General features: G+C 37.6%; 2 protein-coding genes across 3 annotated transcripts in view; one reads left to right on the top strand and one right to left on the bottom strand.

Moving 5' to 3' along the window:
• Positions 1–24,573, top strand: part of LOC133608890 (UDP-glucuronosyltransferase 2B37-like) — a 696,509-nt gene that overhangs the window by 264,851 nt on the left and 407,085 nt on the right. The gene's annotated exons all lie outside the window — the stretch shown is intronic.
• The window catches only part of hcn4 (hyperpolarization activated cyclic nucleotide-gated potassium channel 4), a 309,786-nt gene that overhangs the window by 121,057 nt on the left and 164,156 nt on the right, over positions 1–24,573 (bottom strand). The window contains exons 3-4 of the mRNA XM_061964494.2: positions 18,766–18,927; positions 883–1,101 (exon numbers count right to left, since the gene is read on the bottom strand). Of these exons, the coding sequence (XP_061820478.2) occupies positions 883–1,101; positions 18,766–18,927 (381 nt within the window). The remainder of the gene's footprint in view (positions 1–882; positions 1,102–18,765; positions 18,928–24,573) is intronic.

The raw sequence follows: 24,573 nt of genomic DNA, 5'->3' as shown, positions 1-24,573 counted from the left end.
GACTTAAGAATATTTTAGGGGGGCTTGAGCCCCCCTAAAATAGGCCTAACAACGCCAATGGTGCTCTGTACTTCTCCCTACGCCCGTGTACACAGCGGCGATACCGATCATTTCCAATATTACATTTTAAAGCATTTATCGGCCGATAATATCGGCAGTCCGGTGTTATCGGACATCTCCATCCATCCATTTTCTACCGCTTATTCCCTTTTGGGGTCGCGGGGGGCGCTGGAGCCTATCTCAGCTACAATCGGGCGGAAGGCGGTGTACACCCTGGACAAGTCGCCACCTCATCGCAGGGCCATCGGACATCTCATATATATATATATATATATATATATATATATATGTGTGGGGAAAAAAATCACAAGACTATTTCATCTCTACAGGCCTGTTTCATGAGGGGGTTCCCTCAATCATCAGGATCTCCTGATGATTGAGGGAACCCCCCTCATGAAACAGGCCTGTAGAGATGAAATAGTCTAGTGATTTTTTTTCCCACACATACATATATTGCGCTCTACTACGGTATCGAGCACTATTTTTTGGATAACCTTAATAAGACATATATATATATATATATATATATATATTCCGAGCACGATGATGTCACGTTATGGATGGGAAAATGCATTTTTAGACAATATTATTTGTCTTAGCAACTAGAAGACACTGAGAGTAACAAGCGGTAGAACATGGATTAGAAAGGACAAATAAATAAATAAAAATATATAAATATTTTATTTTTTTATTTTATTTTATTTTTAACTTGGGCCGTATTTTGCATGAATTCCAATACATTTTGAAGCAATGCATATATGCACACAATTACTGTATAAACAACAAAATGTCAGTCAAAAGAATTAAAAATAAAATACTGACCTTCTCCTGGTACTGCCGCCGCGAGGAGTCCAGCGACTGGATGAGGGCGGTGGCGTGGCCTACAAACATGGCGTAGCAGGTGGCGCCCACGATCATGCTGAGGATGGTCAGCCACACGTCCGTCATGCCCACCGGAGGGTACATACCGTAGCCGATGCACAGCATGTGGCTCATGGCTTTGAAGAGCGCGTAAGAGTACTGCTGTCCCCACGTGTCGTTCTGCGGAGGGAACACAGAGGCAGATGAAGTCGGGTGGTAATTGCCGCCGTTCACCCTTCTTGAAGGTGGCACGTTGAAAAGTCTCACAATGGAGCTTAGGAGACAAGGCAATGGCAGATGGGTAGGGTGCGAAGTCTCACTGTGCAAACACGGCGAACAGATATTTTGGGTCGGAGCCCAAAAGACGTAGGCCTGAGAACAGGCGAATGTGGCGTGACACACGGGAGAGGCTTGCCGTGCGTTCGCATGAAAGTAGGTCAGCCATTTGGAAAGATGCGATTTCTCGCCGGGTTTTCTCATTTGTAGATAAATGGCCCCCACCTACCCCCCCTTTAGATCCCATAGTGGTAGTTCACGGCCAATCAATAGAAAGTCTCTCCTGGGGGTTGACATGTCCAAATTGCTTTCAAACTAATTTCCACAGCCGAAAAAAAAAAAAAGCTTGAAAGATAGCCATTTTATTAGAGTCACTCTTCAAAAAAGGTAAGGAGTGATGACCCCAAGCAATAATGGGGGCACTACTGTAAAAGGAGACTAAAAAAACAAAACTTTTAATGAGGACTAAACCAACTATGTGTCAATTAATGCAAAGCAGCAGGTAATGGAGGACAAAAGACGAGGAACTCTCTATTAGTACCTGCGGCAGGCTGCAGTGGAAAGCGGAAGATATATTTGTTATTCCGTCACACTGCGACGCATTCTTCTAGTTAATGCAATTAATTAGACGGCATTTAGTGTGTGGAACAAAACAAAGTGCAGCCGGATGAGAGGCTTTGTTTCTCTCACAGGATTTAAAGTGCATGTTTTTAGAGCTCAGCTCACGGCCATCTGAAGGAAAGACGAAAGATGTAGAAGGAGGTATGTCGCTGAATAAGACCGGAATATTGGAAACTCCCAACCCACATCTGCGGTCCTCTCCAAGGTTTCTCATTGTCATCCCATTGGGTTGAGTTTTTCCTTGCCCTGATGTGGGATCTGAACAGAGGATGTCGTTGTTGCTTGTGCAGCCCTTTGAGACACTTGGGCTGTATAAATAAACATTGATTGATTGATTCACAATATTATGTCAGAGCCACTCGACATCCATTGCATTCGGTCTCCCCTAGGGGGGTCCTCTCCAAGGTTTCTCATAGTCATTCACATCGACGTCCCACAGGGGTGAGTTTTTCCTTACCCTTATGTGGGCTCTGTACCGAGGATGTCGTTGTGGCATGTGCAGCCCTTTGAGACACTTGTGATTTCGGGTTGTATAAATAAACATTGATTGATTGAATGATTGATTGATGTTAAAAGAGAAAGCAAGCAGATATTAACAGTAAATGAACAAGGAGATTAATAATTAATTTTCTACCACTTTGACAAAACAATAGAATGGAAAATGACACAATATGTTACTGCATATGCAGTGTTGGGACTAACGTGTTACTGTAACGCCGTTAGTTTCGGCGGTAACTAGTAATCAAACGCGTTATTTTTTATATTCAGTAACTCAGTTACCGTTACTACATGATGCGTTACTGCGTTATTTGACGTTACTTTTTATGTAGTATCGGCTAGAAACAGAAGATCTGAGTGTGTTTTAATGCAGCGAAGCAATGACATGCTTCTGATTCTTCCTCTGCGCTCTCTGTGTGTGTGTGTGGGTGTGGGGAGGGGAGGGGAGGCGAGGGGAGGGGGGTGCGCAATACAACGTAAACCGTTGGCCAACCAAAAAGTAACCACAGAACAATATACGACTATACGGTATAGTGTTCTGTGGTTACTTTTTGGTTGGCCAAGCGGACGTGACGACAGGCTGTCCTCACTCAGATCCGCACGGACCGGGAGGGGGCGTGCCTTAAGTCCGGCTGGAAATCGAGAGAAATTTGGAGAATGGTTGTCCCAGGGAGAGGCACTGAAATTCGGGAGGGTTGGCAGGTATGAGATATTCTCACTTCTTTTCTTTTGTCAAGCACAAAGAAAATACAATTTTAGCTAAATGTAAGTTGTGTCTTGGATCAAAGATCCCGTCTACTGCCCAAAACAACAATTCAAATCTGCCTGGTTAGGCTTCGTGTATGTCACGTGTGCCTTCCTTAGGTGAAGCCAGGTTTACAGCTATGTTGTTGATTGATTGATTGATTGAGACTTTTATTAGTAGATTGCACAGTACAGTACACATTCCGTACAATTGACCACTAAATGGTAACACCCCAATAAGTTTTTCAACTTGTTTAAGTCGGGGTGCACTTAAATTGATTCATGATACAGATATATACTATCAAATATATACTAACATCATAATACAGTCATCACACAAGATAATCATCAGAGTAGATACATTGAATTATTTACATTATTTACAATCCTGGGTGTGGGATATGGGGGGACGGGGGGGTTAGGTTTGGTTGGTATCAACACTTCAGTCATCTACAATTGCATCATCAGAGAAATGGACATTGAAACAGTGTAGGACTGACTTGGTAGGATATGTACAGCAAGTAGTGGACACAGAGAGAGAGATCAGAAATTATAAGAAAAAGTGTCTACATTTGATTATTTACAATCCGAAGAGGTATTATGTGGAAGGGAGGGTGTTAGTTTAGGGTTGTAGTTGCCTGGAGGTGTTCTTTTAGTGCGGTTTTGAAGGAGGATAGAGATACCCTTTCTTTTACACCTGTTGGGAGTGCATTCCATATTGATGTGGCATAGAAAGAGAATGAGTTAAGACCTTTGTTAGTTCGGAATCTGGGTTTAACGTGTTTAGTGTTAGTGTTATTATGCTGTTTGTTACTTATGTATGTTATGTTGCAGCTATTTAAAATAGTTTTGTCAATTTGTTCTGGCCTGAAATAAATTGGCCCTTTGAAACATATCTTTGTCTTTGTGTGTTGTATGTAGAGCACATTGCTTAGCAGAGTTCAGTGATGTAAATGCATGTCAAGTTGATCAACAGATTGTATTATTCTCCAGTGCAATAACAGTACTGACATGAAGGTTAAAAGAGCATTAATGGGAGCTTTAAAAAAAAAAAAAGTAGAAGAAGTAACTAAATAGTTACTTTTCACAGTAACGCATTACTTTTTGGTGTAAGTAACTGAGTTAGTAACTGAGTTACTTTTGAAATAAAGTAACTGTAACTAGTTACTGGTTTTCAGTAACTAACCCAACACTGTGCATATGTCAGCAGACTAAATTAAGAGCATTTGTTTGTTTACTTACTACTAAAAGATGTAGTATGTTCACTATTTTATTTAAGGACAAACTTGCAATAAGAAACATGTGTTTCATGTACCCTAAGATTTTTTTGTTAAAATAAAGCCAATAATGCAATTTTTTGTGATCCCCTTTATTTAGGAAAATATTAAAAAGTATCGAAATGATTTTGGTACCAGTACCAAAATATTGGTATCAGGACAACACTATTACATATAATTATTTTGATGGTTGTCCGTGCGGTCAAACTAGACATTTTAGCAGGGTATTGCCAACAATCTGTCCCGACTCACGACAAAAATATTGCTGCATAAACGTTAGAATAATTTTATCTAAGTTATCACAAAAACTTTGTGTTGAAATGAGTTCCCGGCGAGAAGACCAAAAACATGTCTTTGAACTTACCAAGAAGAAGGCTTGTAAAACTCCACTGTGTAGGATGGAAAGCAACATGAAGGTGTTTTGTTTCTTTCATGCATTGTAATCAACAGAAAGATATTGTCGTGACCCAAGAACTACAAAGCGGAGAGGAAGCAGGGCCTGACTCCCCTCCAGGCACCGCTTTTTTGAACCTTTTTACGAACCTCTTTTTGAACTCTTTTGCGACCTCTTTTTGAACTCTTTTGCGACCTCTTTTTTTAACTCTTTTACGACCTCTTTTTTGAACCGCCTTTTTTTTTTTTTTTAACTGTTTTGTAATCAAAGGTGATGACTGTTTACGACCCCGTCCCTTTGGAAGCAGCTGGTCAGGGAAGGTCCAAATAAAAGGAGGAGGTGTGCAATCTTTTGGCAAAACGTCAGGGGCGTCACTAGCTTTTAAGGACATGCGGGCTTAGCCCCCAGGAGATGCACAGGATGCGAGCAAACGTAGGGCACGAGCACAAAACTTCACAAACGGCTAACAAAGACTTAGAAATGATTCATTGTTATTATTATTATTTCAGTCGGTTTATTTTCAATCTGTGTTCAGTACAACAACAAACATGAGTTTGCACAGTGACATTTTGTTTACAGCATCAACAAGAAACAATTACTTGCATGATGATTATTATTATTATCTACTGATGATAGTCATATGTGAATGAGCTCAGCTCCTGTTCTCCTCCATGTGTAAAGTGAGAAACACAGCTGATGCTCCAGAAGGAAGTAACCCCAAAGATAGCAAATGGTAAAAAAGAGTGCACATTTAACTTTATAAATAATCAGGACCTTAATGATGCATTTCAGGCTAACTAGCTAACTAAGTAGCAGCATTGTTTTAGAGCGGGAATGTCAACTTTTTGTCAAACACAGACCTGGTGTAAAGTGGAGCTAATACATTTTACTACAAGCAGTGATGAATACTTACTTTCTTGAAAAAGTTTCTTATGTCCATTTTGCATCCGTTCACGTTCTTGTTCTGCAGTGCTGTGTGCTAATGTGCTTCGTACACCTGCAGGACCGCAAGCAAGGTCGCGGAGAAAATGCGGACTAGATTTTGAGTGATGTAGGCATTTTCTATATGAGCAAGTCCAAGGACCGCAAGCAAGGTCGCATAGAAAATGCGGACTGGATTTTGAGTGATGTGGGCATTTTCTATATGAACAAGTGGAATGGATTGGATACCGACACACTAAAGGGGCTCTTTACCTTACGCTATGAAGTGAGGGGAAACTGAGTGAATAATGACAGGTTATATTATTATTTATTTAAACTCATATTCGGGCCACTTTATAATGAATATGTCGGCATGTATTTGTAAAAAAAAAAAATATATATATATATAACACCAGATTATTTAGGGGGGCTTAAGAATATTTTAGGGGGGCTTGAGCCCTCCTAAAATAGGCCTAACAACGCCAATGCATAGCGTAATGACTCTGTAAAAGGGTACAGATGTAGACGTTTCTCCTCACTGAACCACATTGAATTCTGTCTCTGTTTGATTCTTTGCTTCTTGTCCTGTTTAATAGATGTCATCAGTGTTTGAACCTGGCAATAACTTTACAAATACATTTGGCTAATCGACATCAGTAAAATGTGGCATAATTACTTAGTAAACCAACTTGCAAGAAGCATAACCAAGAGAAACCTACAGCGTACGACTCGTCGATTGCTATTTGAAGTTAGGATTCGGATTCGGCTGCGTATCTGGCAACCTCAGTCATGGAGAGTGGGAGGGGACTACATAATTTTAGTACCATTTCTGGCCACATTGCTACATGTGGCACCTTTAACACGACACAATTCAACTTTTTAGACAATGAGCATTGATGGTCACGTTAGAACTGATTTGAAATAGATTCTTCCAAGCTATTTGTCAGGATTTGGGGTGGAAAAAAAGCTTGAACCAGGAGGTGTCTTGGAGTCAAAAGGTTGCCGGTCGGATTTCCCCCAATTTCACCAGATGCTGCCGTACCTGCACGTGCACACCCCTGCGCAAAACAGGTAAGGGAGGCTAAAATTAGCTAAACTGTGGAACGTCTCAAGGGACGGCGGTTGGCAACATCTGTCGTTTCTCGTGATGGAAGGCGAGGCGTAGGAAACACAAGCGAGAGCTCGGCATGTCAGCGAGGCACTGAGGCATGATGAACCAAATACATCATACCTTGAGCGATGTAACTACTCATGTGACATCTGTTCTGCACGCACAGCTGACTGGAAGCTGTACATCCCGCTGAAAAGTGTGGCCCGTTGTAATGTTTTCACAGCATTGATTCCCTTGGATTACTTGAATTATTCAGTCTGTGCTGTTCAGTGTCAGACTGTAACAAGTGCAGTCGGAGGAGGGAGACCTTTAGTCATGGCCTATACAATTTTCACACCTGCCTAATCTAAGGGTTTGATTATAATCTAGGACAGTAGGCAGCTGTGAAAAATATAATGTTAGTGCCCTATCTACGTAAGTAAGGTGCATGTGAACCTCTGTTCAATTTTAGCGAAAAAACACCATTGATAAGGCTGGGCGTTGTTTGAATTTGAACGGTTCCGGTTCCGATTCTTAAATAACTTCAGTTCAGTTCAGTGTCAGTTTATTTCGAACATGCATACGATACAATGTAGTGCATCACGTATTTCCAGTTGTTTCATTACAGCAGGTCCGAAAACTAGTAGGAAGAAGCTAAGCTTATTTAATCCTACCCCTTTTCAGACCATAGCAGTTTTATCCTATTTCCTTGTTCTCTGTAACAGAACAGTGAACAAATAAATAATAAATAAATAATATACCATAGGATCTAACCAAGTATTAAATACATAAATAATCAAGATGTTCATTGTAATTCTTGTTCTGTGTACTTCGTGAACACTTGTAGTTTGAACAGTCTCTTAAACTGAATCATATTGGTGCTTTGTTGGATTTCTTTGGTTACTCCAGTCCATAATTTAATTCCACATACTGATATGCTAAAAGCTTTAAGTGTTGTACGAGCATACAAATGTTTTAAATTAGATGTTCCTCTATTGTTATATTTCTCCTCTTTTGTTGAGAAGAATTGTTGTACATTCTTGGGTAGCAGGTTATAGTTTGCTATGTACATCATTTTAGCTGTTTGCAAATGCACCAAATCGTTGAATTTCAATAATTGTGATTTAATAAATGTGTTTGTATGTTCTCTATATCCAACATTATGTAATATTCTAACTGATCTTTTTTGTAACACAGTCAGTGAATGAAGCGCACTTTTGTAGTTGTTTCCCCATATTTCTACACAATAACTCAAATATGGAAACACTAGTGAGCAGTAGAGAATATGAAGTGATTTTTGGTCCACAACATGTTTTGCTTTATTCATTATTGATGTGTTTCTTACCTTGTGTTGTATATTTTTACATGAGGTTTCCAATTCATTTTATCATCTATTATTACACCCAAAAATGTGTTTTCTTTTACCCTTTCAATATTTACTCCGTCTATCTGTATCTGTGTTTGACTTTCCCTTCTACTGTTACCAAATAGCATTATTTTAGTTTTACTGACATTCAAAGATCTCTGTTTTTGTCAAACCATCTTTTTAGTTTGTTTATTTCTTCTGTTATTATTTCTATTAGCTTTTGTGTGTTCTCTCCTAAACAAAACACAGTTGTGTCATCTGCAAATAATACTAACTTTAAGTCCTTTGTAACTTTACAAATGTCGTTTGTATAGAGATTGAACAATTTTGGGGTTATCATAATGGTTTGCATGAAATACGAATAAGAAACAACTTACCGTATTTTTCGGAGTATAAGTCGCACCGAAGTATAAGTCGCACCTGCCGAAAATGCATAATAAAGAAGGAAAAAAAAACATATATAAATCGCACTGGAGCCCGGCCAAACTATGAAAAAAACTGCGACTTATAGTCCGAAAAATACGGTATATATATTTGAATTCCTTACCTGCTAACCTAACCAAGAAAATATTTGTCTGATTGACAAAAAAAAAAGAAGCTCCAGTTAAAATTAGAAATTATTATGTATATACTTACCTTTTCAGACTTCTGGAAACTGTTCGTGTTCTGCTTTTTTGTTGTTGTTTGGCGACCAATTATTTTTCGTTGGTGACGGTGATGTTTCCTTTGTTGTTGGCGGTTAATAATTCTTCGTTTTTTGGTGGTAATTTCTCCTTGGTTGTTTGGCGGCTATTTTTGGGGGTTTTCAGCGGCTAATTCTTCTTTTGGCAGGAAGGTTATTTCTTCTTCATTGTTTCTATTTGTTTACGGCTATTTGTCTTTTGTTCGGCAGCTATTTCTTATTTTTTTAGTGGGTGCTATTTCCTTTTCATGCAGCATAATAAAGTGCAGCTGTGGAAAGGGTGTGTGATCAGCGCGCTTTTAGGAGTAAAGGTCACCGCCTCTGTCCGTGGTCCTGAAAACAGAGCGCCATCAGACGGGGGCGTGGCATGTGCTGACGGCGAGACACAGCTGGCAGATGATTAGATTGCGCAGGTGGTACGTGTTAATCTAATCATCTGTTGTCTTTAACAGTGAGCGGCCAGGTGCAGGAGGAGGGGGAGGACTGGTGAGACTGAAAAGTCTGGACAAACATTTGAGTGAAAACTGGAAAAAATATTAAACCTTTGTTTAACCCTGCACAACTGGCTTCCAGAGTGTATATCCGTGAGTCTGTGAGTACGCAAAGCTTACAGCAGCATACTGATATTACGTTCAGTGGTTAAGGATTCTTCTTCCTTCTACCTTTGTAACACCAACACTTGTCGAGTTACAACGGATTACCACCTGAAGTGATTACATTTAGGGAAAAAATACACATCTGAACATGTTTAAAATGGGATTTTCCATGTCGTATTTATATTGCTGCCAAACACCTAAATCTCAAAGCTGGTTTAAATTTCTGAAAATGCAGCTCCAGTCCTTGCATATAAATAGTAGATTTGTTCAAATACAATATAATTGTACACACATTAGCCCCCATTGTTAATGATCAAAATATTTGTTATTATTTTTTTTGTTTGTTTAAAATCATGCATGATTGTAGACTCTAAATTGTCAATAGGTGTGGTTGCTTGTCTACTTTATATGTGCTTTCTGATATGCTGGTGATCAGTCCAAGGCCTATATCCAGCCTATTGCCCTCAAAGTCTCCAGCTCACTCCTGACTTTGAACCGGATAAGTATTCAAAAATGAATGAAAAACACAATTTAGACATAACACATCCCATAACAGTTTCTCCAAAATAAGCTTTTCTAATTTTTTTAAATCCACATAGCCCAGGGGTCAGCAACCGAAAATGTTGAAAGAGCCATATTGGACCAAACAAATTCGAAATAAAAATCTGTCTGGAGCCGCAAAAAATGTAAAGCCTTATATAAGTGTTATGATGAAGGCAACACATAATGTAAGTGTCTATATTAGCTATATTAAACTATTATCAAAATGAAAATGTTATACTCCCTCGTCCCAGGAAGAATGCTTTGCGGAAATATTTTATTTACTTTATCGCTCTGGAATAACCTGCCTCGAATTCTCACCGGCATTGAAAGTAAACAGATTTTTAAAAAGAGAGTAATATTTTATCTGAGTCTTTAAATTAGTCTGCTAGTTGATGATTTGTTTGGTTTTATATTGTGTAGTTATATTTATATGGTAATTATTATTCTGTGACTGTAAATTGTTTGCTTGTTTTCTTATTGATGCTTTTATTTTATTTTATTTATTTTTTTTTCTGTATTGTGTAGTTATAATTATATGCTTTTACTTGTAATTGTATTGACTTGTGGACCCCAGGAAGACGAGTGGGTTGTTGAGGCAACCAGCTAATGGGGATCCTTAATAAAAAATCAAATCAAATCAGACTATGTGTCGCAGGCTGATGCAAATCTTCGTTGACAGAAATGTTGAAATGTAATATTTATTCTACACATTTTTACAACATTGGAAAACATTACTAAAACGTAGGCTTTTCAGAGGTTGTGATAACTCCTGGAAATACTGGCTTAGAATGGCCAAAGATAAAGATGTTAAAAGTTAAAAAACGAATGTACCACTGATAATCACACTCACACACTAGGTGTGGTGAAATTACCCTCTGCATTTGACCCACCCACTTGCTCCACCCCCTGGGAGGTGAGGGGAGCAGTGAGCAGCAGCAGTGGCTGCGCTCGGGAATCATTTTGGTGATATAACCCCCAATTCCAACCCTTGATGCTTGACCCATTACCTCTCATTTTCATAGTCTTTGGTATGACTCGGCCGGGGTTTGAACTCACAACCTACCGATCACAGGGCAGACACTCTATCCACAAGGCTACTGAGCAGGCCTGTGTGTGTTCAAGTTGAAGGAAACGGAAACTACAAATAAAATGACCTCAAATATACCTCATATACGAGGCATAATGATGCATAATGTACATACAGCGAGCATAACTAGCATGTCAGCATCGATTGGCTTGCAGTCATGCAGTGACCAAACATGTCTGATTAGCACTCCACACGAGTCAATAACATCAACAAAGCTCACCTTTGTGGATTCACGCACAGCATAAAACATTTGATGGACAAATAGAGACAAAGATGGAGTGGCGTAAAACACGTCGTTCTGTGGCAGCATCAAGGAAAGTTGTACATGTGAACAAACTACGGTGCGTTCAAGGACTTCCGAAATTAGGACAAAATGGCCCCTGCCAAGTACTCTCATCAGTGAAGCATGTTTAAGATAAACAGTGGGATTTCTAATAGAGATGTCCGATAATTAAATGCTTTAAAATGTAATACCGGAAATTATCGGTATCGTTTTTTTTATTATCGTTTTTTTTTTTTTTTTTTTTTTTTTTTTTTTTAATCAACATAAAAAACACAAGATACACTTACAATTAGTGCACCAACCCAAAAAACCTTTCTCCCCCATTTACACTCATTCACAAAAAAGCGTTGTTTCTTTCTGTTATTAATATTCTGGTTCCTACATTATAAGTCAATATATATCAATACAGTCTGCAAGGGATACAGTCCGTAAGCACACATGATTGTGCGTGCTGCTGGTCCACTAATAGTACATTTTCATCAATTACTAGTTTCTATGTAACTGTTTTTATATTGTTTTACTTTCTTTTTTATTCAAGAAAATGTTTTTAATTTATCTATCTTATTTTATTTTATTTTATTTTATTTTTTTAAAAAGGACCTTATCTTCACCATACCTGGTTGTCCAAATTAGGCATAATAATGTGTTAATTCCACGACTGTATACATCGGTATCGGTTGATATCGGTATCGGTAATTAAAGAGTTGGACAATATCGGAATATCGGATATCGGCAAAAAGCCATTATCGGACATCCCTAATTTCTAACAATTAGGAAGGTTTGTGTCATGTGTGTCTTCCTACAGAAACCATATTAAAACCAAAAAATAATTTTTTTCCCTCATCTATTTCCATTTTTACACATTTTTGAAAAATCTCAAGGGAGCCACTAATGCGATTGCAATCAGTTTTAAGGGCTGTCTACTGGGTCGAAACCAATAAGCCTATTCAATGTGTGCGGCCTTTGTTCTAGCAACTTTTTAGATCCCCAGTGATGAGTAACAGACAGCACACAATCACCCCAACGTTGCCCTATTGATGCAGACCTCAGTGCTTATATTGATAAGCCATCAGTTAGGTAGGCACTCTCCTCAGTAGCATTCTTCGAGGTTAAATATACAGAGATTTATTGGGATGTTCCGGCGAGGGGAATGGCGCTCTCAGTGATGTCCGATCAATCGGCGGGTGATGGCTTCAGGTTTCAGGAGCGTGGGCGATAAAACACGGTGGCGCTTCAGTGACATGCTAAAGCAACGCGAGGCCACGAGCTGCACGGCTGATTTAGTGGCATGTCGGCTGGGATGAGGCCTGCCTCTATAAGGGGACACATGTTGGACGCTATTATGAGGTAGGCTCCGACATAACAATGCAGCTGAATGAACGCACGGCTTGAGAATGGAGATGTCAATATGTCTACTCGCATTAGATAAGGAGCGTCTCCACAGCCATTCAATGCCTCTCGCATTTCACAAAGGGGAATACAGCGGGAAATGGCCCAACACATAATGTCAGTCTCATCATTATCATCATCGTCATCATCATCATAACTATAACATGCAAAATGTTGAAATAAAGTGATGTCGCTGAGCCACAATACTACACAAACAAATGAAAGAGGGACTAAAAAGCTGGCTTAGATAGTATTACTTATATAATAGTATATATTACCATTGTATATTAGATAGTATTCAAATATGTCTCCTAGTTAATTTTCCTGAGGGAACTCTCCTGAAGGAATCAATAAAGTACTATCTATCTATCTATCTATCTATCTATCTATCTATCTAGTCACTATACCAAGTTAGGGGACAACCTCAAAGCAATCTGATAAGACATATAGTAAATGTGGCAAAAGATCATAATTTTTTGTAAGTACTAATAAGATTAATTATTATTATTATTACTATTTACTGGTATTATTATTATTATTATTATTATTATTATTTTTATCATTATTGTCATTAATTCATTATTTATTTTATTTAATTAATTTTAAATACAATTACGATTCAATTAAATCTAAACATTGGGCTACAAATAATAATAATAATAATAATAATAATAATAATAATAATAATAATAATAATGAAAATAATAATAATAATGATAATAATAACAGCAGTGCCTTCTGCCCATGGTGTTTTTTATTAGGTAAAAATGAAAAATCATGAATATGAGTAACATTTCTTAATGTTTTCAATTATTATTATTATTATTATTATTATTATTATTATTATTATTATTATTATTATTATTATCATTATTATTATTATTGTCTTTATTTTCAACAAATACATTTTATTATTTATATTTTTTAATATTAGTATTATTAAATTAATTAATTGAAATTAAAATTAAACATAATACTATTACTTCTACTAGCACAATAACAACTACTACTATGATACTTTTCTATGGACTCATTGTATATTTATTGTTCTATTGATCAAGTCCTGGTATTTTAGCTACAACAATGCATTGTATGTTGTTATATTATTGATTAAGGATTGCATATTTTTTTGTATATTTATTATACATATTGGCGCTGTGCAGGGCCGTAACTACGATTTGAAAAATACCACGGTCCAACAGTGGTGGGTCAAGAGGAGCCTTGAAGGCTGAAATCATATGTGTCTCAGCACCATAGAAATAATATTACCTTGAGCACCATGAAACATTTCAAGAATAACAAAAGCTTTCCATTTGAGGTGGAACTATCACATGTTACATTATCTAACATGTTTGACAATCATCATTATTTTCTAACCGTCCACTTTTTTATTAATATGCTGAAGCTTTGCGTAATAGACAATTTGAATACCATTAAAACATAAATTTAAGACCATTACATAGTTTCAACTATGACCTGGGATCAAACCTACGAACTCCTGTTTAGCAACTAGGTATCAATGACTTGCGCCACGAAAGCTACCGGAAGTGACCATGACCTCTGTGTCCTCAATGGTAGTTACGGCCATGGCGCTGTGTTGCCTGGTGTTTTTATAGGCATTTTTCCACCGCAGGAACCTTTACAGGAACTTTCCATTCACCCTGGTGAATGAAATACCCCCTGTACGTTCACACCAAAAACTACCCAGGTATATAAAGTTCTACAGGAACTAATTAAGTTCTTAGTAGCAAGCTGGGATTTTGCCAAGTCCCTTAGGAACTTAAGAGGGGCAGGCTGTGTTGTCGAACACTGATTGGTTGAAAACAATTGGGCCATTTCCAAAACTTTGTATTCTAAATTCCAGCTGCCATTACAGTTTACAAGGACAACTTGTTTATTTCTTATTGTTTGTTTGTTTCTATTACAAGATATCTGACAATGGAGAGAAAGAAGAACGAAAGGAACTTTCGACTTCCAGGAACTTTTGTGTGCTGAAGAATGCTGATCTTGCAGTGTTTTTACTCGGCTGTAGTCTTCAAACTAGTATGTAGTTTAAAGGAGCCATACATAAGAATTGCATGTCAAAACATCATTAAATGGCCCTGATATGTCAAAAGGCATTAATAGATCATGTTATTTTCCAACACCTTTATAAGTGATAACAGTAGTTTAGCCGGGATATGCTCATTTCAAAATTAAATTTACAGCCCTGAAATCTTGTTATTGTTTTCATTTGATGTCCCGCCCTCTACCGTTTGACCAATTAGAAAGTCCGTGAGTGGGTCACATCCAGGTTGCCAGTTACGCACCGCCATCTACATCTGGCTACTGCCACTGGTAAAGTTACTAAACATGTCACAACTAACTAAATCTAAAAGGCTTCATTACGATTCTCAACTTATTCACGACAAAGCCAGGAACAAAAACAGGATTTGTATCGGGGATGCCTTTGAAAGATGGAGATGATTGAAGGCGGAGAAGATTTTTTTCATCTGACGCCAAACTTGATAATTTCCTCCTTGATAGGTAAGTAAGGCATTTACTTTTTCTTATTACTTGTAGTAAACGGAAATTGACATTTTGTATACAAACTATATTGTCCACAGTCTATAATCTTGTGCAAACAAAGCCCGGTCAATGGGAGCATACGTACAGGGGAAATATATGCCCATTAGCCTGTATGTCGATGTGTATTCCAACTGACAGGGCACCATATATTTTCGACAAATACAACCTACCTGGATATGGGTAGTGTCAGTGCCTATTGTGTTCTCAATATGCTGACACGCTGAGGAAATGGGTTCCAACATTAGCACGGCAGTCGTGGCAAAGTGAAACGTATGGGGAAAGTCAAATCACATGATAAAAGAATTCCTCATTCGTGCATACTATGGACTACATGTATCAAGTTATATGGCAATCTGAAATGTTTGAAACAGTAGCCTATAGGCAAACCTCGGTAACATGTCTCCTCTTTAGTTTTGGGCGTACATTAGGCTGCTAAGCATGCTCTACTTATTTTCACCAGTATAACCATTGCTAGCATTGGTAGTAGTTTGTTTTAGTCTTTCTGATAGTACTGACAATAACCATATGTCACTCATTCAGCGTAGGACTCGTCGCTTTCCATTTGAAGTTCCTGGGAGAAGCCCAGTCGATCTAACTAGATTCGGCTGCGTATCTGGCAACCTCAATCAGAGAAAGGGGGAGGGGACTACAGAATTTTGACCGTGATTGCAGTACCATTTATGGCCAGATTCTTACATATGGCTCCTGTAATGTCTTTTAGTCATTTTTACAAGCTTCATTTCAATAGACGTAGCTACAAGAAGAGGAACAACTCTTTTAAATGTATTTACGGAACAATATAAAGTATTCAGCCGGACTTCTAAGCGGCGACTCGAGCTGCTCACCGGGACCCCGATACTTTGTTGTTTGAGGATATTTGTGCAATAGAGGAGGCATTAAACACGTGTAATGAAGGTAAATCACATCGAATATTCACTATTTACATTGTTACATGCTGTAAACGTAGTCAGTGACACATCATTGTTGTTTTTAGTGTAACAGGTCAAAGCGTGACTTTTTAATGTGAAACCTAATACACTTTGTTTTTAAATCCTATTATTTTGCATCTTATTGCTTTGTTTACCATTTAATTACACTTTAGTTAAATAAATATGACCTATTATTATAATTTTATATACAGTACAGGCCAAACGTTTGGACACACCTTCTCATTTCAATGTGTTTTCTTTATTTTAATGACTGTTTACATTGTAGATTGTCATTGAAGGCATCAAAACTATGAATGAACACATGGGAAGTAATGTACTTCACAAAAAAGGTGAAATAACTGAAAACATGTTTTAAATTAAATTTTCTTCAAAATAGCCACCCTTTGCTCTGATTACTGCTTTGCACACTCTTGGCATTCTCTCGATGAGCTTCATGAGGTAGTCACCTGAAATGGTTTTCACTTCACAGGTGTCATAGTTTTGATGCCTTTAGTGACAATCTACAATGTAAATAGTCATGAAAATAAAGAAAACACATTGAAATGAGAAGGTGTGTCCAAACTTTTGGCCTGTACTGTACAATATATCAGTGTAGAAATATACTAAACCACTCCTCCATACATTATCAGCCTGATTTGTATAAATTACCCTGAACTGTGAAAAGTGGTAGAGCACAAACCATACACTTCGAAAGGAACCTTTAGTTCCAGAATTTAAAGGTTCCAGGAAATTCATGTTCCTGTACTTTTGGTGATAAAGGACCTATTGTGTGTAATTGGTGTTTGTTAATGTGCCTTTTTGAAGTTCCCAACAAATACATTAAGCACTTAAATTATAATGAAGGAATTATGACAACTAATACTACTATAATTGCGTTTTTTGTTCATACCTTTTTTGCATTAAAGGGGAACATTATCACAATTTCAGAAGGGTTAAAACCATTAAAAATCAGCTCCCAGTGGCTTATTTTATTTTTAAAAGTTTTTTTCAAAATTTTACCCATCACGCAATATCCCTAAAAAAAGCTTCAAAGTGCCTGATTTTAACCATCGTTATATACACCCGTCCATTTTCCTGTGACGTCACACAGTGATGCCAATACAAACAAACATGGCAGGTAGAACAGCAAGGTATAGCGACATTAGCTCGGATTCAGACTCGGATTTCAGCGGCTTAAGCGATTCAACAGATTACGCATGTATTGAAACGGATGGTTGTAGTGTGGAGGCAGGTAGCGAAAACGAAATTGAAGAAGAAACTGAAGCTATTGAGCCTTATCGGTTTGAACCGTATGCAAGCGAAACCGACACGACAGCCAGCGACACGGGAGAAAGCGAGGACGAATTCGGCGATCGCCTTCTAACCAACGATTGGTATGTGTTTGTTTGGCATTAAAGGAAACTAACAACTATGAACTAGGTTTACAGCATATTAAATACATTTGGCAACAACATGCACTTTGAGAGTGCAGACAGCCCATTTCAGGCGCGCTAAGAACATATATTTTTCCATGATTTTAGCACTCAGGTTAGCCATACCTAAATAGACACAAAATCCTGCATTACACAAGACTACCCGAATGTACTCGAATGATTGAAAAAAATAAATGTTTTTAAGCTAAATTATTGGTAAACACAGTTTATGTATAATAATTTATGTAAAACCGCGAGTAATGAATAAAGTTTTCATCAATTAATATATTCTGTAGACATACCCTCATCCGCTATCTTTTCCTGAAAGCTGATCTGTCCAGTTTTGGAGTTGATGTCAGCAGGCCAGGGAAGTTAGGGTCGATATTCTTCTCTTGATCATCTTCGGTGGCATAAGGGACGGTTGCCATCTCTGTCGTAGCATAGCTTTCGTCGGTAAAGTGTGCGGAACAAACGACTGACCATTTCGTCGGCTTTCCCCACACCCTCGTATTTTGAACAAATTTCGTCCAATTTCTTGCCACTTTCGCATTTTTGGGCCACTGGTGCAACTTGAATCCGTCCCTGTTCGTGTTGTTACACGCTCCGACAACACACCGAGGAAAGTGAGAAAATGGCGGATTGCTTCCCCATGTGACGTCATCGCTCCGAGAGCGAATAATAGAAAGGGGTTTAATTCGCCAAAATTCACCCATTTAGAGTTCGGAAATCGGTTAAAAATATATGGGTTTTTGTCTGCAACATCAAGGTATATATTGACGCTTACATAGGTCTGGTGATAATGTTCCCATTTAAAATCAAAATCATAGATAATGCTACGTGTACATGCATATGACACTGCGCAGAATTCAGGATTGTAGGAAATGGATGATAAAAAATAATAAGTAATAAGTATACCAGCAATACAACCCTGAAATATGTATTTATATGTGAGCACATTTAGCTGACAATTATATTAATTTGAGCTCTAATATGACAGATACGCTCAACAATGTATCCCAGGATGCTAAAGGGTTTTAGAAGAGTAATTACTCAGGCGGATGGACGAGATAAGATCATCTGATCGGATCAGGCAGGAGGTAGCAGTCAGAAGAAGCATGCAGGGGAAAAAAGGAAGAGGACTACTTACCACCATCTTATTTTTGGACACCCAGCAATCGGCGGGGAAGTCCTGCAGCATTGGCACCAGGAACTGCAGGCAGCCATCCCAGTGACAGAGGAGCAGCATCATGCCGATGAGGTTGACAATTCTCACCATGGCGCTGGCCAGGTCATAGGTCATGTGGAAGATCTGCAAGGGAAAGCAGGGAACGGGTTAGGGTCAGATGGCCAGACTGGTAAATCCTTGGAATAACATTAGCTTGCAAAGAACACAGCGTTCCAGTACGCTGAGTGTGGACTCTTCCAGAACATCATGATCATTTTAAATGGAGAATTATCTGACGTTACCACACTAAAGTGTCACACACCAACTAACTCAAGGTGTAGCAGGGTTGCGTGATATAGACGATACAGGATATAAACGAGATAAATCTGGCCGACGAAGGACTTTTAATAGTATCATCATATTGTGATGATGCATGTTGACGAAATACTCGAGCTGTGTCCCTCAATTTTGACAGCGACAAGCAAACAAAGTGTCTTATCACCCAAAACTAAAGTATCCAAACAACAGAATAATAAATGCTTAGTACATTTTTACATAAGTGAAGATGAAACCATGTTACAACAGACAGTAACCAGCTATAGTATTAACAGTAAACTAGAAAATTCCCGTGGAAATTTTGATGGCCTGCTATCTGTGCCTTGGACCTCTGGCCGGGGGTCGCTGGAAGCCGCCGTACTTATTAGATGGTGCCGAGTCTCTGAATCTGTGAGTTTTAGGTGTAACTGTACAAAATGAGCCACAGGGCTAGCCTACAACAGTAGCGTGTTTACAAAAAAAATGCTAACACTTAGCATGTGTGCTAACGAAAGCATGATAACAGTCAGCATCTTTCATATACCAAGTTATATGACTCAAAGGTGTATGGCTGCGGAAATAGAAACAAAAGTGCAAAAATAGATAAAAATAAAAGTTAGCAAGCCTAACTTATCTTGCTAGCATGCTATCGTTTGCATGCTAACAGTTAACAAGTGGCAGATGCCAAGTTATATGACTCTGGGCTAAACAGTAGCAAAACTAACTCAAAAAGTTAGCATGCTAATGTTAGCATGCTAGCAAGCTAACGTGAGCATGATAAAAGTTAGCTTGTGTCACATACCAAGTTATATGACTCTAAGGTGCATGGCTGCGGAAATAGAAAAAAAAGGGTACAAATAGATCAAAAAGTGTCAGCTGGAAATATTTGCCATTATAAAAGGTGCTTACCTATTCAATTGGCCCATATTTCGGAATAGCGTTGCCATGGTAACATGAAATGTACCCCACTTGAAGTACCGCTTTTGCCCTTGCCGCATACTTGCCAACCCTCCCGATTTTCCCGGTAGACTCCCAAATTTCAGTGCCCCTCCCGAAAATCTCCCGGGGCGACCATTCTCCCAAATTTCTCCCGATTTTCACCCGGAAAACAATATTGAGGGCGTGCCATGATGGCACTGCCTTTAGCGTCCTCTACAACCTGAAGTCGCGTCCGCTTTTTCACCATACAAACAGCGTGCCGGCCCAGTCACATGTTGTATGCGGCTTCTACAGACATACGTAAGTGACTGCAAGACATACTTGGTCAATAGCCATACAGGTCACACTGAGGGTGGCCGTACAAACAACTTTAACACTGTTACAATAATGTGCCACACTGTGAACCCACACCAAACAAGAATGACAAACACATTTCAGGAGAACATCCGCACCGTAACACAACATTAACACAACAGAACAAATACCCAGAATCCTTTGTAGCCCTAACTCTTCCCCCCCAAACCCCTCCCACCTCAACCCCCCATCTCCCGAATTCGGAGGTCTCAAGGTTGGCAAATATGCCTTACCGAGACCTTTCCGACAGTATAACACAGGGGTAGGGAACCTATAGCTCAAGAGCCAGATGTGGCTCTTTAGATGACTGCATCTGGCTCTCAGATAAATCCTAGCTGACATTGCTTCACGCGATAAGTAATGAATAATTCCGCTGGTGATCAGTGTTAAAAATAACCACATATCAACCAGACGGCAAAGCCATCAGCAAAACCATACAGCACCAGAAGTCGCATTAATGGTAAGAAGTATTTTATTTATTATTGGTTACCTTCAGAATTACAATGTTATTAAAAAGAAAAAGAGACTTATTTTACTCTAAAAATGTTGGTCTTACTTAAAAATGCACGCATTTAGTTGTATTCAGTTTTAAAGAATATTATATGGCTCTCACGGAAATACATTTTAAAATATTTGGCTTTCATGGCTCTCTCAGCCAAAAAGGTTCCCGACCCCTGGTATAACATATGTGGGGGTTCGTTGGCCGGTTCATCTCGTATTAAGCGTAAGAGAAACATGCGGAAGAATAATACAAGTTGAAGTATGAGCAATAATAATATGGGCTGCTTGCATTACAAGTGCTCATTCACTGCTGTGAATGGGCGCTGGCATTGTAGCAGGCCCATAATTAGCAATTATATTAATGAAAGTTTCGGGAAAATAATACAACTGGAAATGAGGCAATATTTATACGTCAGCAGCAAAATTAAGAGCTTTTGTAACCCGTTTTGAAATGCTTCTAATATCATGTATATGCCAAACAATATATATTGTGCTACATATCATTATCACAAAGGGCGGCAATATATATCCTGATATAGACTTCAGGCCATATCACCCATCCCTATGATGTAGACAAGAAACACAATTTCCATTACTTAACCCTCGTATGGTGTTCGGGTCTGTGGGACCCGTTTATATTTTTTATTAAAAGAAAAATTATACAATTAATTAATTTTTCAAACTGAGACTCACTGACTTTGGCTCATTTTCTGTGAAGAACATATATCAGAATACATATTTAATGACCACACACCATACACCCCCCCTACACATTTCTATTACATATAAGATGTCCGGGTCCACTGGACCCGGGGCTAATAGAAGTGTGGAAATTGATGTTCTGTGTACCACACACACACACACACACACACACACACACACAGCAGGCCTAGACAGGAGGAGGACAGAGTGTAGGTACACAAAACCTCAGAGGGTCAAATGTGCGAGAAAATGAGAGCAGACAGTGTTGACAAACAATGTTGCAACCTTGTGTGGGAACCGCAGGTGCAGAAACAGAAAAGAAGAATCCCTGTGGGATGCAGAAACTGGCAGAGAAATTTTCCGTGCAACGTTCATATTGTTGTTTACTCAGCCAGTGTTTGTGGGTCTGATGGACCCGTTGCATTTTGTGGCTTTTAATTTCTCCCAATTAAACATTTTTATGTTAAAATACTGAACAGATGTCTATTGGGATAAGTTAAACATCTGTTCAGTATTTTAACATAAAAGTGTTTGATTGTGAGGCATTAAAAGCCACAAAATGCAACGGGTCCATCAGACCCACAAACACTGACTGAGTAACAACAATATGAATATTACACAAGGGTTAATTGATTTGAAAGCTTGATGAATTAAAAATGATTCCTGGAAACCGTTGGTGTTCAACTTCCAAGGGTTCGCTGTAGGTGTTGAGATAGCGCTATGGCATCCAACACTACGCCACTGTGCTTTGTGCTTTTGGAATTACACTCTGCGATACTCTTTGAATCCTCTAGGAGTCCAAAGTCTCTTACACGGTGGCCGCAGACGAGCAGGTGGATGCAGATGCTCCCGGAGAAGTCCGCAAGGGATGCTCTCTGCTCAAGACCGCCGCCGCGGCTTTGCTGAATCACTCTTATCGTCAGCCACTCAGCCAAATACAATAATGGCGAGCACGGCGGAGGTAACAGCGCTCCTGGGGTGAGAGCGTTCACAGGAAGGGTTTGTTAATCCTAATGATAAATATACTCGCAAAGGCACTGCAGGACTTGCGGGCTGGTGTAGATTTTAATGGCCCCGACCGTTCAAAGCCTCTTAATCCCACAGAAGACCACAGCTAACTGCTCCACGCCTTATTAAAATCCGCTGAGGGCCTTTTAAGGGCTCGTGAGTGAGACCAGACATTTCTTCTTTGTTGTTTAGCTGTGGGTAAAAAAAAAAAAAATGACGGTAACATCAAGCTCTTTATTATGTTCATTTTGGCCCATAAATAAACACTCTGCCAATTTACTGTAGCTTTTGTTGATTACAAAACATATTACAATATTAAATATGTTGGTGCAACTCCACACAAGTACCATTTTACGTCTCATCAAAACAGTGCCCTAATCCTCACCAGAGAAAAATACCGTGGACTCATGTTATGCTCTTGTGGGAAAAATGAACGATTCTCCGATGCATAACGATGAGAATGTGAACGATTCTGATTTGGTGGGGAAATGTCAAAATATCGATTATTTATTTATTTATTTATTTATGTATATAATATTTTCCGCACACTCTTGGCATTCTTGGCATTCTCTCGTTGAGCTTCAAGAGGTAGTCATCTGAAATGGTTTGTGTGCTTGAAGCTCATCGAGAGAATGCCAAGAGTGTGCAAAGCAGTAATCAGAGCAAAGGGTGGCTATTTTGAAGAAACTAGAATATAAAACATGTTGTCAGTTGTTTCACCTTTTTTTGTTAAGTACATAACTCCACATGTGTTCATTCATAGTTTTGATGCCTTCAGTGACAATCTACAATTAAACCCATGAAAATAAAGAAAACACATTGAATGAGAAGGTGTGTCCAAACTGTTGGCCTGTACTGTATATATATATATATATATATATATATATATATATATATATATATATATATATATATATATATATATATATATATATATATGTATATATATATATATATATATATATATATATATATATATATATATATATATATATATATATATATATATATATATATATATATATATATATATATATATATATATATATATATATATATATGTATGTATATATATATATATATATATATATATATATATATATATATATATATATATATATATATACGTATGTATATGTATGTATGTATATATATATATACATATACATATATATATATATATATATATATATATATATATATATATATATGTATATATATATGTATATATATACATACATATACATACGTATATGTATATATATATACATATATATATATATACATATATATATATATGTATATATATATATATATATATATATATATATATATATATATATGTATATGTCTATATGTATATATATATATACATACATATACATACGTATATATATATATATATATATATATATATATATATATATATATATACAGTACAGGCCAACAGTTTTTATATATACATATATATATATATATATGTATATATGTATGTGTGGGGAAAAAAATCTCCTGACGATTGAGGGTACCCCCCTCATGAAACAGGCCTGTAGAGATGAAATAGTCTTGTGATTTTTTTTCCCCCACACATACATATATTGCGCTCTACTACGGTATCGAGCACTATTTTTTGGATAACCTTATTAAGACATATATATATATATATATATATATATATATATATATATGTATATGTATATATATATGTATATATATATACATATGCGTATGTATATGTATGTATATATATAAACATATATACATATAGACATATACATATATATATGTATATATTCATATATATATATACACATATATATACTGTATATGTATGTATATATATACATATATACATATACATATATATATATATGTATATATTCATATATATATATATACATATATATACTGTATATACATGTATACATATACATATATATATACTGTATTTATATATATATATATATATAT

Source organism: Nerophis lumbriciformis, linkage group LG06 (genome assembly GCF_033978685.3).
Source record: "Nerophis lumbriciformis linkage group LG06, RoL_Nlum_v2.1, whole genome shotgun sequence".
Taxonomy (NCBI): Eukaryota; Metazoa; Chordata; class Actinopteri; order Syngnathiformes; family Syngnathidae; genus Nerophis; species Nerophis lumbriciformis.
The sequence above is the reverse complement of the archived record's forward strand: the minus strand, read 5'-3'. Positions and strand labels throughout refer to the sequence as shown.